General features: G+C 37.5%; 1 protein-coding gene across 1 annotated transcript in view; it reads left to right on the top strand.

Moving 5' to 3' along the window:
* Positions 1-16567, top strand: part of LOC128648765 (alpha-aminoadipic semialdehyde dehydrogenase-like) — a 283737-nt gene that overhangs the window by 175280 nt on the left and 91890 nt on the right. The window contains 4 exon segments of the mRNA XM_053701624.1: positions 639-723; positions 4341-4447; positions 12406-12522; positions 12989-13086. Of these exon segments, the coding sequence (XP_053557599.1) occupies positions 639-723; positions 4341-4447; positions 12406-12522; positions 12989-13086 (407 nt within the window).

The following is a 16567-nucleotide window of genomic DNA, read 5'->3' as shown; positions in this document are numbered from 1 at the left end:
GGCATTGAGAGTCCACAAACCTGCCCTGAAATAGTGTAGTGGCGGCAGTCCTATGGCACCTCTTTACCCCTTTTATCTCTTTTCCTTATCCTCGGCTTAAACTACTGAGAGGGTAGGGGAAGTGGGAGGGATGTTTCAATGCTCTGTTTGGGGTGTCTTTGCCCCCTCTTGGTGGCCAGGTGACTTAATTCCCATATGTTACAAATAGGAATTCGTAGACTCTCACTGCCAAGAAAGAGAAAATGATTTATTAGGTAATCATAAATTATATTTTTGCATAAAAAGAAAGGGATTGCAATTCACCTAAAAGTTATGTGAACTGCATATTTGTGTAATTTGACATCTCCCGCAGAAAAAATGGTGTTTTCAGCACAAGAACATGCAAACAAAAAAAACAACAAAAACCTAGTAAATGTGTTTTGAAATATTCTTTTAGATGGAACTGAGAAACTTTGAATAAAGTAAAGTTTCTGTTATAACAAATCCTTTATTCCTTTACTTATTCCACAAGTGCCCATGTTCTACTATTATCAATGTGTTGCCAGGCATTATTTTTTCAAATGGTTGTATTTCATAATGTATTTCTTTTTTTTAAGTTTTGCAACAATTTTTTAAATGTTTGTTTCCTTCTCTCACAGTTTTTACAAGAAAGCATTCATGATGAAATTGTGGAGAAACTGTTAATAGCCTATTCACAAGTGCGCATTGGAGAGCCTTGGCACTGTGAGTGTTTTTAATTTTGCTTTAAACTTATTGTATAGAAGCAAAATTATACAGAAATGTGAGTTGCGTTATATGTCTATAATATTTATGTACTGTATGTGCAAATGCAGAAAGTATTATTTATTCATTTTTCCATTTATAATTTACAAATTCTAAGTTTTCAAATGGCATAATAACACTAAATGTGATGACAAATTTCATGTTTGTGAAGTTTAAAAATAAACAACCTATAATATAGCTCTGCTTGATTTTTTTTTTTTTTTAAATGTTAAGTATACAGTTTTAAATAATGACAAAGAGGGATCGTATAGTAACCAGGGTAAGGACTGTAGTAAGAAATGTATTCTGCTTCTCTGAGTGTGTCTTTGCTTTTTTTTTATTTAGAGTCAGATTATAAGTGGAGCGTAATATTTATCACTTTTGCTAAAGCAATATTTGTACTCCACTTTGTAATACCAGTGCATGCTAATGTGCACTGGTATTGCAAGTTAGGTGCAATGTGAACACGACCTCACATTGCATGCTTCCATAGGCACAGAACTTAAGCTCGGCAAAGGGGGCAAGTAATGCAGTGATGGCACCAGTTTGTAAATAAATATGTATATATATATATATATATATATATATATATAATGTATGTATATAAGCATATACATATATATTTACTGGGACACAGTTCCCATAGACCGCAATGTAAAGGCACTTTACACTCCTGCCCTTTACACTCCTGCCAACTTTAAAGCCCCAAAACTGCCTAGTGCAGTTGTTTTCTATTTGAGGGCATTTGGTGCATCCTTATTTAATTAATTAAATTTAGAGATCTAATCTCTGTTTAATTTTCTGAGCACTAATTGCTACTGTGTAGTAGCAATAAACAGCCACTTGTAATGGCTAGTTAATTATCGCACGCCCTCAAACGGGCAAATTTGCCTGTTTGCAATAATTTTGTGCTAGACATTTATTATTTTTTAATATATATATATATATATATATATATATTAATTTCTCAAAAAAGGATAAGCATAGTCTTAAAATTTTATCACAACTGCCAGGGTGCATTTCTTGTAAGTGTAGACTTTCCCATCGTTGAAAAAAGGCACTCACTGGACTTAGTACAATTCCAATTGTTTAATTCAAGTACATGTCAAAAACATAACGTTTCGGTGTTATCCTAACACCTTTGTCAAATGTCAGACCATCAAACAAAACATGTCCCCATAAGAACTCCTAACACCTTAACCCATAGCATCACCTTATATACACTTAAAACTCCGGTTCGCCATCTCGCATCGACTCCCGATGACATCATCACGCTAGAACGCGAACGTGATGCGTCATCGCGATTTGATTGGCCCCAAATTTTCGATAGCAACCACCTAAACAAAAGCGTGTGGACCCGTTCACAATCGCAAGTGACAAGCCTGTCAACATAACAGTACAAAGGCAGGTATACGGTCAGAATGATGTATAAAGCACAACAATGCCCAATTTTATGTTACCAAAACAGGAAATCCTCACTGATCATACATAATTCCAGACCCAATCCAGCCTTTATGTCAAATTGCGGAGACGTGATCACACCCACTGCAAACATTAAAATCAATCATTGTAACATAACATATATTACATTGTGTCCTTGCAGCACACACAGATTTATTCTCCTATATACATTAAATAATCAAAATTGAAGGTGAACGAACTGACCCATTTATATAGATTCTTATTTTATATATAGTCAAAAACTATCTTCTTCATGCCTCTTGACGTATGGATAGAAACCCGTGAGTACCCACTAGAATGAAAATTCATGTAGGATCCTTGCAGGTATTGATGATCCACTTAAATCAATCAGATAGTGTTGCTGTATAGCCAGTCCACTGGTTAATTAGTGTCCACTAGTTATTTAGTGTAAAATGGCCCAAAATCAAGATAAGTATTAAGTCCCCTTGGTATCAGGGTGTCCAATGTGTAAATCCATTTCGTCTCCATTTGGAGAAGCCTCTTTGCTTTGTTGCCTCCCCTGGCCAGAGGAGGAATATGGTCAATTGCCATTGTTTTCATGCTGGATACACTGTGCTTATATTGTGCAAAATGACGTGCCACTGGCTGTTCTGAGTCTTCTGTTTTGAGGGCTTCCCGAATGGCACAACGATGATTCGCCATCCTGTCCCTGAAGCTTGTAATAGTTTTCCCAATATACACCAGGGAACATGGGCAAACTAACACGTATATTACATGCGTGCTGGTACATGTGAGCCTGTGACGAATGCTATAACGCTTATTCGTGTGGGGATGTTGGAAGGTTTTACCCCTCATCATGCTATTACATGTTGTGCAGTTCCCACATGAAAAGCCTCCCTTGCTCGAAGACTTTAGCCAGGTGTCACTTTGATAACATCCTACTGGATCAGTTTTTACCAGCAGATCCCGCAGGTTATCTGCCCGCCTATGTACCATCCGTGGCGGCTTGTTCCCCTGGAATGGGAGCGTGATGTCCGTTTCAAGAAGAGGCAAATGTTGGCGTACAGACCTCGTCAAAGCTTGACTCATAGGAGTATAAGTGGTTACAAAATTCAGCTGTGATGTCTCATCATTTGGTTTTACAGATTCCTTTTCCACTGTGCCTTCCAGCAATCTTTCTTTGATTTCTCGGACCATAACACTATCATAACCTCTTTTTATTAACTTCATCTCCATCTCTATTAACTGTTCCAGCATAGTGGGTACTTCACTATTGTTGCGGATAACCCTAGTGAGCTGAGATGTAACTATCCCCACTTTCTAGTGTCTAGGGTGAAAACTTTTAGCCTCCAATAAAGAATTTCAATCTGTCAACTTTGTGTATAAGGATGTGCCAAAGGAGTAACCCTCCCCGGCTTTAACCTTAAATATATTGAGATCCAGAAAATGAATCAATGTCTCACTATATTCTAATTTAAATCTTATGGGACAGTCCATAGATTTCAAACATGACACCCATTGCTTCAATTCATCTACCCTCCCTCCCCACACCAGGAACACGTCATCTATGTAACGTACATAATAATGTGGGGGTGGGTAAACGGTTTCATGGCCACCTGGTCATACCATGCCATGTAAAGATTAGCATATGAGGGTGCCATGTTTGAACCCATGGCCGTCCCAGAGATTTGCAAATAGTAATCTCTTTTGAATCTAAAGAAATTCTTATCGAGGCATAACGTCAGCAACTCACATAAAAATTCAATAGACGGTCCTTCATATAAAGGGTTATCCGTCACCATGGACCTGACAGCCGCCACACCTCCCGGATGGAGAATAGAGGTGTAGAGGCTGTCAACGTATATATATATTTTGTTTGTATATGTGTGTTGTAGACAACTTGGCAGTGTATATCACATGGAAATCATAGTGCACTTTCTGGACTCAAACAAATATACATGTATAAAAGTGAGATTCTGGGGTAAGCATAAACCTTTAATTAGATTCCAAAATATCACTTGTATGTATTGATAGAATAACAATAAATGTGTATTTCTCTCAGTTCAGTGTATGTGTGTACTATTCAAGAGAAAAGGGATTATTATCTTCTATAGTTCATTTTACTTTGTGTAAACTTTTCTCCTATTCCCTTTCAGCTGATATCTTGTGTGGTCCTCTTCACACTAAGCAGGCAGTTGAAATGTTTCTTTCTGCAATTGAGCAAGCACAATGTGAAGGTGGTATAGTGGTAACTGGTGGAAAGGTGGGTGAATAAAAAGTTCAAGAAAATAAGAATTATCTTGTAAACCTGTTATTTTCATATTATTATGCTAAGAAGCATACAATGCAAAATAATTTATTTCATGTAATTGGCAAGAGTCCATGAGCTAGTAACGTATGGGATATACAATCCTACCAGGAGGGGCAAAGTTTCCTGAAACCTCAGAATGCCTATAAATACTCACCACACCCACAATTCAGTTTTACAAACTTTGCCTCTTATGGAGGTGGTGAAGTAAGTTTGTGCTTGATTTTCTTCTGTGATATGCGCTTCTCAGCATTTTGAAACCCGATTCCTCTCAGAGTACAGTGAATGTCCGAGGGATGTGAAGGGAGTATCACCTATTGAATTCTATGGTTTTCCTTGCAGGAAATCTTTTCATAGGTTCTCTATTATCGGTCGTAGAGATTCATCTCCTACCTCCCTTTTCAGATCGACGATATACTCTCATATTCCATTACCTCTACTGATAACTGTTTCAGTACTGGTTTGGCTATCTGCTATATGTGGATGGATGTCTTTCAGTAAGTATGTTTTCATTACTTAAGACACTCTCAGCTATGGTTTGGCACTTTATGTATTAATGTAAAGTTCTAAATATATGTATTGTACTTATATTTGCCATGAGTCAGGTTTATGTATATTTCCTTTTGCAGACTATCAGTTTCAAAACTGGGAAAAACATATTTAGGAAGTTATTTTTTCTTACCTGGGGTATAGTCTTTTCTTCAAAATTGACTGTTTAATTTATTTTTTTGCGGGCAAAATTAGGCTCGCAAGGCCGCAAAATGCTTATATTTATTGTGTCATTCTTGGCGCAATAATTTTTTTGGCGCAAAAGTACGTTCGTTGACGCAAATTCGCCATTTCCGGCGTCATTTTGCATTGTGTGTCATACTTAAATTATTTAAAGCCCACTTCCTATATGCCTCTTGCCTTTTTCTATGCTCAGAGGGCTATGCTGTTTGCATTTTTTTCCCATTCCTGAAACTGCCATATAAGGAAATTGATAATTTTGCTTTATATGTTGTTTTTTTCTCTTACATTTGCAAGATGTCTCAATCTGATAACAGTTCTACCAAAGATAAGTGCATCTGTTGTAAATTAGTAGAGATTATATATCCAGCTGTAGTATGTAACAGTTGTCATGATAAGCTTTTACATGCAGAGAATGTATCTATCAGTACTAGTACAATGCCTGTTGTTCCTTCAACATCTAATGTGCATGATATCCCTGTGAATATAAAAGATTTTATTGCTGATGTGATTCAGAAGGCTTTGTCTGCTATTCCACCTTCTAATAAACGTAAAGTTGGTGAAATTTCAAATGACCAACTACATACTGATTTATCCTCCTCTGATGAGAATCTATCTGATTCAGAAGATCCTACCTCAGATATTGACACTGAAAAAATCTACTTATCTCTTTAACATGGAGTATATTCGTTCCTTGTTAAAGAGGTGTTGATTACTTTGGATATTGAGGGAACAAGTCCTTTAGACATTAAAACTAGTAAACATTTAAATTCTGTTTATAAACCTCCTGTGGTTACTCCAGAGGTTTTTCCAGTTCCTGGTGCTATTTCTGATATGATTTCAAAGGAATGGAATAGGCCTGGTACTTCTTTGATTCCTTCTGCTAGGTTTAAAAAGTAGTATCCCTTGCTAGCAATTAGATTGGAGTTTTGGGAAAAGATCCCCAAGGTTGATGGGGCTATCTCTACTCTTGCCAAACGTACTACTATTCCTATGGAAGATAGTACTTCCTTTAAGGACCCTTTAAATAGGAAACTTGAATCTTATCTAAGGAAACCTTATTTATATTCTGGCTATCCTCTCAGGCCTGCCATTTCTATGGCTAATGTTGCAGCTGCATCAATTTTTTGGTTGGAAAGTTTAGCGCAACAGGAAACAGATCCTGATTTGTCTAGCATTGTTCACTTGCTTCAACATGCTAATCATTTTATCTGTGATGCTATTTTTGATATAATAAAAATTGATGTTAAATCTATGTCTTTAGCTATCTTAGCTAGAAAGCTTTGCTGGAATGCTGACATGGTATCTAAGTCTAGATTACTATCTCTTTCTTTCCAAGGTAACAATTTATTTGGTTCTCAGTTGGATTCAATTATTTCAACTGTTACTCTGGGGGAGGGAGTTTTTTTTCATTCCAAGTCTGCATGAAGGTGCGGCGCTCATTCCAGCTCAGCTGGTGGGGGGCAGATTCTGAACAGATTTCCAAAACATTTGGGCAGATTCTGTCCAAAATCAATGGATTCAGAGCATTGTCTCTCAAGGGTATTGAATAGGATTCAGAGTAAGACCTCCTGTGAGAAGAATTTTTTCCCTCACGCATTTCAGCAAACCCAGTGAAGCTTCAGGCTTTTCTGAAGTGTGTTTCAGATCTAGAGCTTTCAGGGGTAATTATACCAGTTCCGTTTCAGGAACAGGGTCTGGGGTTTTATTCAAATCTATTCATTGTCCCAAAGAAAGAAAATTCATTCAGGCCAGTTCTGGATCTGAAAATTTGTAATCGTTTTGTAAGAGTACCAACTTTCAAAATGGGGATTATAAGGACTATTCTGCCTTTTGTTCAGCAAGGTCATTATATGTCCACAATAGACTTATAGGATGCATATCTTCATATTCCAATTCATCCAGACCACTTTCGGTTTCTGAGATTCTCTTTTCTAGACAAGCATTACCAATTTGTCACTCTTCCATTTGGCCTAGTGACAGCTCCAAGATTTTTTTCAAAAGTTCTCGGGGCCCTAGACTCGGTAATCTGAGAACAGGGTATTGCGGTGTTTCTTATTTGGCTTATTTGGACGATATCTTGGTACTAGCTCAATCTTTTCATTTAGCAGAATCTCACACAAATCAACTAGTGTTGTTTCTTTAAAGTCATGGTTGGAGGATCAATTTACTAAAGAGTTTCTTGATTCCTCAGACAAGGGTCACCTTTTTAGGTTTCCAAATAGATTCAGTGTCCATGACTCTGTCTTTAACAGACAAGAGACAAATAAAATTGGTTTCAGCTTGTTGGAACCTTCAGTCTCAATCGTTCCCTTCAGTGGCTATGTGCATGGAAGTTTTAGGTCTCATGACTGCAGCATCGGACGTGATCCCCTTTGCTCGTTTTCATGAGACCTCTCCAGCTTTGTATGCTGAAGCAATGGTGCAGGGATTATACAAAGATATCACAATTAATATCCTTAAATCCCAATGTTCAACTTCCTCTGACTTGGTGGTTAGATCATCACCGTATAATTCAAGGGGCCTCTTTTATTCGTCCAACCTGGACTGTAATCACAACAGATGCAAATCTTTCAGGTTGGGGAGCTGTCTGGGGAACTCTGACAGCACAAGGGGTTTGGAAATCTCATGAAGCGAGGTTACCAATCAATATTTTGGAACCCCGTGCTATTTTCAGGGCTCTTCAGGTCTGGCCTCTGTTGAAGAGAGAACCATTCATTTGTTTTCAGACAGACAATGTCACAACTGTGGCATATGTCAATCATCAGGGCGGAACTCGCAGTCCCCTAGCTATGAAGGAAGTATCTCAGATATTTGCTTGGGCGGAATCCAGCTCTTATCTCATTTCTGCGGTACATATCCCAGGTATAAACAATTATGAAGCAGATTATCTCAGCCTTCAGACTTTACATCTGGGGGAATGGTCTCTCCATCCAGATGTGTTTTTCAGATTGTTCAGATGTGGGGTCTTCCAGAAATAGATCTGATGGCTTCTCATCTAAACAATAAACTTCCCAGGTACCTATCCAGGTCCAGGGATACTCGGGTGGAGTCGGTGGATGCGTTAGCAGTTCCTTGGTTTTACCAACCTATTTATATCTTTCCGCCTCTAGTTCTACCTCCAAGAGTGATCTCCAAAATCATTATGGAACATTCATTTGTGTTTCTGGTAGCTCCAGCATGGCCTCACAGGTTCTGGTATGTGGACCTTGTCCGGATGTCCAGTTGTCAACCTTGGCCACTTACGTTAAGGCCAGACCTTCTGTCTCAAGGACCGTTTTTCCATCAGGATCTGTCAGGAACATGTTCTCTCAGCTTCATGTAAAGACACTTCCCCTTTAATTATTTACATCATGTGACTTCAACTTGCTATTTAAGCTGTCCGTTCTAACTTACCTTTGCTAGATAATTTGTCTCCTATGGGATATTCTCTAGCCTCACTTTGAATACGGCTGTGCAACGTTCAAGGATCTGCACCGCTCCTCAGTAGCTTTGTTCACAGACTTTCTAACTGAACTCTTAAGTCTTCATTTTTTACATAGGTTTCATCATTCAACGTTGCCTGCCTCATCTCTACACTTCAGACACAGGTTTTCCAAATACACGCCGGAGCGTGTGACATCACTCTGCAGAGCGACAGTCTCCTTCCACACACGGAACTGATTCATTGTGTGCACCGCAACCAGCTGGAAACAGGACCTGAGGTTTAACTCAGAGGATCCATTTAACTTGGTTTTATAAAACATTACTTCTCTTTGTTCTCCATTCTAACTGACTTATTATTCTGCATGTGTATAAAGTACTGCTCGCAGTATTATTTCACATTTAAATGACCAAATCTAGGTCACCCTCAGTTCAATGAGCAAACCAGTATTTATCATACACGATATGACCCGCAGTGGGGAGTGAGACTGAGTGGAAGAAATATACACATATATACTTATATCAGGGTGTTTACATTATATCCTCACAGGATCTCAAATCGTTAAATTTGAAGGTATGGAAATTGAACGCTTAGTGCTTAGTCATAGAGGTTTCTCTGACTCAGTGATTGATACTATGTTACAGTCTCGTAAATCTGTTTCTAGGAAGATTTATTATCGAGTTTAGAAGACTTATATTTCATAGTGTTCTTCTCATAAGTTCTCCTGGCATTCTTTTAGAATTCCTAGAACATTACAGTTTCTTCAGGATGGTTTGGATAAAGCTTTATCTGCAAGTTCCGTGAAGGGACAAATCTCTGCTCTTTCTGTTTTATTTCACAGAAAGATTGCTAAGCTTCCTGATATTCACTGTTTTGTTCAGGCTTTGGTCCGTATCAAGCCTGTCATTAAATCAATCTCTCCTCCTTGGAGTCTTAATTTGGTTTTGAAAGCTTTACAGGCTCCTCCTTTTGAGCCTATGCATTCTTTGGATATTAAACTACTTTCTTGTAAAGTGTTGTTCCTTTTGGCTACCTCTTCTGCTAGAAGAGTTTCTGAATTATCTGCTCTTTCTTGTGTCACCTTTTCTGATTTTTCATCACGGTAAGGCAGTTTTGCAGACTTTATTTAAATTTTTACCTAAAGTTGTGAATTCTAACAACATTAATAGGGAAATTGTTGTCCCCTGTTTGTGTCCTAATTCTAAGAATTCTTTGGAAAGATCCTTACATTCTCTGGATGTTGTAAGAGCTTTGAAATATTTTTTCAAAGCTACTAAAGATTTCAGGAAGACTTCTAGTCTATTTGTTGTCGTTTCTGGTTCTAGGAAAGGTCAGAAAGCTTCTGCCATTTCCTTGGCATCTTGGTTAAAGCTTTTGATTCATAAGGCTTATTTGGAGTCGGGTCAGGCTCCACCTCAGAGAATCACAGCTCATTCTACTAGATCAGTCTCCACTTTGTGGGCTTTTAAGAATGAAGCATCAGTTGATCAGATTTGCAAAGCAGCAACTTGGTCTTCTTTGCATACATTTACTAAATTCTACCATTTTGATGTATTTGCCTCTTCGGAAGCAGTTTTTGGTAGAAAAGTTCTTCAGGCAGCTGTTTTATTTTGATTCCTCTGCTTATGTTTTATGTTTTTTTCTTTCATTTATGAGAAAAACTTATTTTTTTGGTTGTGGATTTAATTTTTTTCAGCGGAAAATGGCTGTTTTTATTTTATCCCTCCCTCTCTAGTGACTCTTGTGTGGAGTTCCACATCTTGGGTATTTCTATCCCATACGTCACTAGCTCATGGACTCTTGCCAATTATATGAAAGAAAACATAATTTATGTAAGAACTTACCTGATAAATTCATTTCTTTTATATTGGCAAGAGTCCATGAGACCCGCCCTTTTTATGGTGCTTTATGTTTTTTTGTATAAAGCACAATTATATTTTCAAATTCCTTTTTTTTTAAATGCTTTTTACTCCTTTCTTTATCACCCCACTACTTGGCTATTCGTTAAACTGAATTCTGGGTGTGGTGAGGGGTGTATTTATAGGCATTTTGAGGTTTGGGAAAATTTGCTCCTCCTGGTAGGATTGTATATCCCATACGTCTCTAGCTCATGGACTCTTGCCAATATGAAAGAAATTAATTTATTAGGTAAGTTCTTACATAAATTATGTTTTTAGTAAATTGTTAATATATTTAAAGTAAGCTTCATTAGAACTTACCATTCAAAATGCTTTTTCACAAGGGCATTCCAGTACATTTAAAAAGGATCATGTTAAAATAGAGGCAAAGGCAATTAAAATATCTCACTAAGCTTGATAACTAAATCTTTCTTTCATCGTTTGAAAGCACCACAAACACAACTGCCTACAATTATTCCAGATATTAACCTTTTAATTGTAACTAGTGATTTGCAACCCTGAATTCTCCATTATCATGTATAGTATTGTGCACTAACAAAAAGAAAAAAATACTGGCACTGTGAAAGTGTGAAATAGGAAATAATGAGATCCTCAGGCAAATGCCTAGAAGACTCGGTGCTGCCCCTTTAAATACTTAAAGCACAAAGAAAAAGAAAACAGTAAGGGGTTATGGGCACTCTTTCCTATATATATGAGGGATATTAAACTTAAAGGGGCACTGAACCCAAATTTTTTCTTTTGTGATTCAGATAGAGCATGCAATTTTAAGTAACTTTCTAATTTACTCCTATTATAAAATTTTCTTCGTTCCCTTGCTATCTTTATTTGAAAAAGAAGGCATCTAAGCTAAGAAACCAGCCAATTTTTCATTCAGACCCTGGACAGCACTTGTTTATTGGTGGGTGAATTTATCCAGCAATAAGCAAGAACAACCTAGGTTGTTTACCAAAAATGGGCCGGCATCTAAACTTACATTCTTGCTTTTCAAGTAAAGATACCAGGAGAATGAAGACAATTTGATAATAAGATTAAATTAGAAAGTTGCTTAAAATTGCATGCTCTATCTGAATCATGAAAGAAAAAAAAATTGTTTTCAGTGTCCCTTTAACTAGGGAAGTGAATAATAAGTTAATATACCAACTTTATTAGTTCTATTAATACCGGGATATACCCTGTAACCAACACCCACCAATTACCTAACATAAAAACAAAACGGAGTCACTCCCCTGTATTTCTGGTTGATATCTGGAAGCGTCGGCTTCAGGTGCCAGGAGTGACTAACACAGAAATAGGTTACAAATGCGTTTCGGCCGTGAGTCAGCCTTTATCAATGTAATGCTTGTTGAAGAAAGGGGTTTATAAGGCAGTGTACATCACTCACTCAGTTTGTCTTAAACAAGCATTACATTAATAAAGGCCGGCTCACGGCCGAAACGCATTTGTAACCTATTTCTATGTTAGTCACTCCTGGCACCTGAAACCCGACGCTTCCAGATATGGGCCAGGAATACAGGGGAGTGGCTCAGTTTTTTTTATATGTTAGGTTGTTGGTGGGTGTTGGTTACAGGGTATATCCCGGTATTAATAGAACTAATAAAGTTGGTATTTTAACTTATTATTCACTTCCCTAGTTAAGCTTAATATTTTGAACTGGGAAAGATTGCCCATAACCCCTTACTGTTTTCTTTTTCTTTGTGCTATTAGTACTATGCACTAAAAATAATTGTGCTTAGCAGAAGATATACATTTTAAAGTTGTGCATTTCCCTAGGGTCAGTATTTTTGATAAGATAAAGTGTACCGTGTGTTAGTATTTTATTTTATTGTCTCTCGTTAATAAAGGTAATTGATCGTCCTGGAAACTTTGTAGAACCAGCCATCATAACTGGGCTTTCACACAATTCACCCATCGTTCACAAAGAGACTTTTGCTCCAATACTCTACATTCTAAAGTTTAAGGTAACTTTTTCCCCAAACTTACATTATTCTCAAATGTCATTTGTTTAAAACTTTTTACATAAAAACGTTACACCTTCAGCTGCGTTGGGATCTTTGTGTGTGTGTTTGTGTATGTAAATTTGCCCTTTAGGATTAAAAGGGTAGGAAAGTCAAAATTGAACGTGCATGATTTAGATAGAGGATGTAATTTTAAGACACTTTTATATTCACTTCTGTTTTCAAATTTACTTTATTCTCTTGGTATCTGCTGTTAAAAAAGAATATGTACATATGCTACACTACTTAATACTAGTTGGTGATTGGTTACACATTTGGCTCATCAGATATGTTCAGCTAGTTCCCAGTAGTAAAATGTTAGAGCATTTTCTTTTTTTGCATCTAATACATAGTCAGTCTGTCACTAGTTATCTATATGTAATGTTTATAAATCATTTTGTAATTTTATATATATATAAATATCTTTCAGTCTGAAGAAGAGGCTTTTGCTTGGAATAATGAGGTGAAGCAAGGTCTTTCAAGTAGTATCTTTACTAAGGATCTTGGAAGAATATTCCGATGGCTGGGGTATGATGATAAAGTTGTCATTATTATTTTTACTACCATTAGATTAGTTTATATTTAAAACTGTACTTGAATAAAAGGAAAGTATTGGTTTACAGTTTCTACTTTCCACTTTATAAAGTTGTTTTTGCTGAAGGGGAAAAAAAAAATTGTAAAGAGAAATAAATGAAGTCCACTAGTGTACATCATGAGAGTGAAACTCCTGTTAAAGTACCATAATAATTTGTTAAAGCATTTTAACACTAGTAACACCCCAAATGTATGTGTTTAACAATGAGTTTAACCCCTTTGCAGAGGTGTAAGTATCTCTCTGGAGCCAGAATGCACTGTTGGTCCCGCAAGGAAACTACTAGTCAGTTTCCAATCAGTACCAGCACTGCTTTGCGTCTCCCGAGCAGTCGTTTTACTGTGTGTTTAACCCCTTTCCAGGAAATAAACACACAGAGCCCTTTATATTTAAATCATATTGGATATTCTAATTTTCTAAAATTATAATAAATGCTAAAATATAAATTTTCTAGAAAAAATAGACAGTTTTGCATTTACTAATAACAGTACATAAATATTAGAGATTTAGGAGCATTTGGCACATGGGGAATGTTAATAAATTGCCATGCCATGCCAATCTTGGACATGTGCTTGCAACTATACGTGACCAAAAAAATACAAATATAAAATAAAAATGACTGTCATATTTCTTGTTTTCTTCCACCCTGAGTTGATGATCTTTGTATAAAACATCTGTGCAAACAGACTGATCAACTTTTTTTTTTTTTTTTTTTTTTTTTTTTTAAATAAGGTTCATTCTGGCACTTTTTTTTGTATCATTAAAATAAAGAAACCCATATAATTTTCTCTTGTAAGGTGTATCCAGTCCACGGGTTCATCCATTACTTGTGGGATATTCTCCTTCCCAACAGGAAGTTGCAAAGAGGACACCCACAGCAGAGCTGTCTATATAGCTCCTCCCCTAACCCCCACCTCCAGTCATTCTCTTTGCAACTCTTGACAAGATAGGAAGTATAAAGAGATATGTGGTGACTTAGTGTAGTTTTACCTTCAATCAAGAGTTTGTTATTTTTAAACAGTACCGGCGTTGTACTGTTTACTCCCAGGCAGAAATTGGAAGAAGAATTCTGCACGGAGGATGATGATCTTAGCGGTTTGTAACTAAGCTCCATTGCTGTTCTCACGCATAACTGAAGAGTATGGGAAAGCTTCAGTTGGGGGAACGGTCTGCAGATTACCTGCTTTGAGGTATGTTCAGTATATTTATTTCTAGAGAGATGATAAGTTCTAGAAAATGCTGACAGAGCCTTTTATATTTGAGGTAAGCTAGATGCAGGGATTTGCAACAACTGGGATCATGCTTACTAAACAGGGTAATACTCATTTTAATTCTCATATTACTTAGTGTGGTGTTTATGGGTGACAAAACGTTTACATGTTACATAAGTAAGACGTTTTTTTCTGAGGGTGATAAGTCTTTTGTTGGGGCCTAGTTTTTTCCACATGGCTAGTCAGATACTCCTAGGAGTATTTCCTTAAGGCCCCTCTGACATCGAGTACATGGTGGGAGGGGCCTATTATCGTGCTTTAGATGCGCAGTTTCTTTCAGACTGAGACATCCAGCTTCCCTAGAGGAGTCCTCTTGCATCTGAGGACCACTATAGAGGGCTTTTTTCTTCCCTAATCGTATTTGAGGGCAGGTAGGAGCCACAGCAGAGCTGTGGCAAGGTGCTTAACTGTCTTTTACCGGTGGCTGATGTTTTTTTAAATCAGGTTTGGGGGCTATTGCAAGTGGGTGCGATGTTGCTTTAGTCCCTTACACACACTGAAAAAATTTCGAAGACTTTACTACATTTTAACACTGTTTTGCAGTTTAAGTGCTAGTTTTTTTCTCTTAAAGGCACAGTACCGTTTTTGTTTAATTGCTGTTTCACATTTATTAAAGTGTTTTCCAAGCTTGCTGGTGTCATTACTAGTCTGTTAAACATGTCTGACATAGAGGAAACTCCTTGTTCAATATGTTTAGAAGCCATTGTGGAACCCCCTCTTAGAATGTGTACCAAATGTACTGAAGTATCTATAAATTATAAAGACCATATTATGGCTTTTAAAGATTTATCACCAGAGGATTCTCAGACTGAAAAAAAGGGAGGTTATGCCATCTAGCTCTCCCCATGTGTCAGAACCTATAACTCCCGCTCAAGTGACGCCAAGTACATCTAGCGCGTCTAATTCTTTTACCTTACAGGACATGGTGGCAGTTATGAATTCTACCCTCACAGAGGTATTGTCCAAACTGCCAGGATTACAAGGAAAGCGAGACAGCTCTGGGGGACTCTGCCGCTGAGGCAGGACCTTCTACTCCAAGGTCCATTCAAACATCCAAATCTAATTTCTCTGCGTCTGACTGCTTGGAGATTGAACGCTTGATTTTATCAAAACGTGGTTTCTCCGAGTCGGTCATTGATACCTTGATTCAGGCTCGTAAGCCTGTCACCAGGAAAATCTATCATAAGATATGGTGTAAATATCTTCATTGGTGTGAATCCAGGGGTTACTCATGGAGTAAGGTCAGGATTCCTAGGATATTATCTTTTCTCCAAGAGGGATTGGAAAAGGGATTATCAGCTAGTTCCTTAAAGGGACAGATTTCTGCTCTGTCTATTCTTTTGCACAAGCGTCTGGCAGATGTTCCAGACGTTCAGGCGTTTTGTCAGGCTTTAGTTAGAATCAAGCCTGTGTTTAAACCTGTTGCTCTGCCATGGAGTTTAAATTTAGTTCTTCAAGGGGTTCAGTTTGAACCTTTGCATTGCATAGATATCAAGCTTTTATCTTGGAAAGTTCTGTTCTTAGTAGCTATCTCTTCGGCTCGAAGAGTTTCAGAATTATCTGCCTTACAGTGTGATTCCCCTTATCTGGTCTTCCATGCAGATAAGGTAGTTTTGCGTACCAAACCTGGTTTTCTTCCTAAGGTGGTTTCTAATAAGAATATCAATCAGGAAATTGTTGTTCCGTCACTGTGTCCTAATCCTTCTTCAAAGAAGGAACGTCTGTTACACAATCTTGACGTGGTTCATGCTTTAAAGTTCTATTTACACGCTACTAAGGATTTTCGTCAAACATCTGCATTGTTTGTTGTCTACTCTGGAAAGAGGAGAGGCCAAAAGGCTTCGGCAACTTCTCTTTCTTTTTGGCTGAGAAGCATAATCCGTTTAGCTTATGAGACTGCTGGCCAGCAGCCTCCTGAAAGAATTACAGCTCATTCTACTAGAGCGGTAGCTTCCACATGGTCTTTTAAAAATGAGGCCTCTGTTGAACAGATTTGTAAGGCGGCGACTTGGTCTTCGCTTCATACTTTTTTTTAAATTTTACAAATTTGATACTTTTGCTTCTTCGGAGGCTATTTTTGTGAGAAAGGTCTTACAGGCAGTGGTGCCTTCCGTTTAAGTTCCTGCCTTGTACCTCCCTTCATCGG

This window comes from Bombina bombina, chromosome 2, assembly GCF_027579735.1.
Source record: "Bombina bombina isolate aBomBom1 chromosome 2, aBomBom1.pri, whole genome shotgun sequence".
Lineage (NCBI taxonomy): Eukaryota > Metazoa > Chordata > Amphibia > Anura > Bombinatoridae > Bombina > Bombina bombina.
The sequence above is the reverse complement of the archived record's forward strand: the minus strand, read 5'-3'. Positions and strand labels throughout refer to the sequence as shown.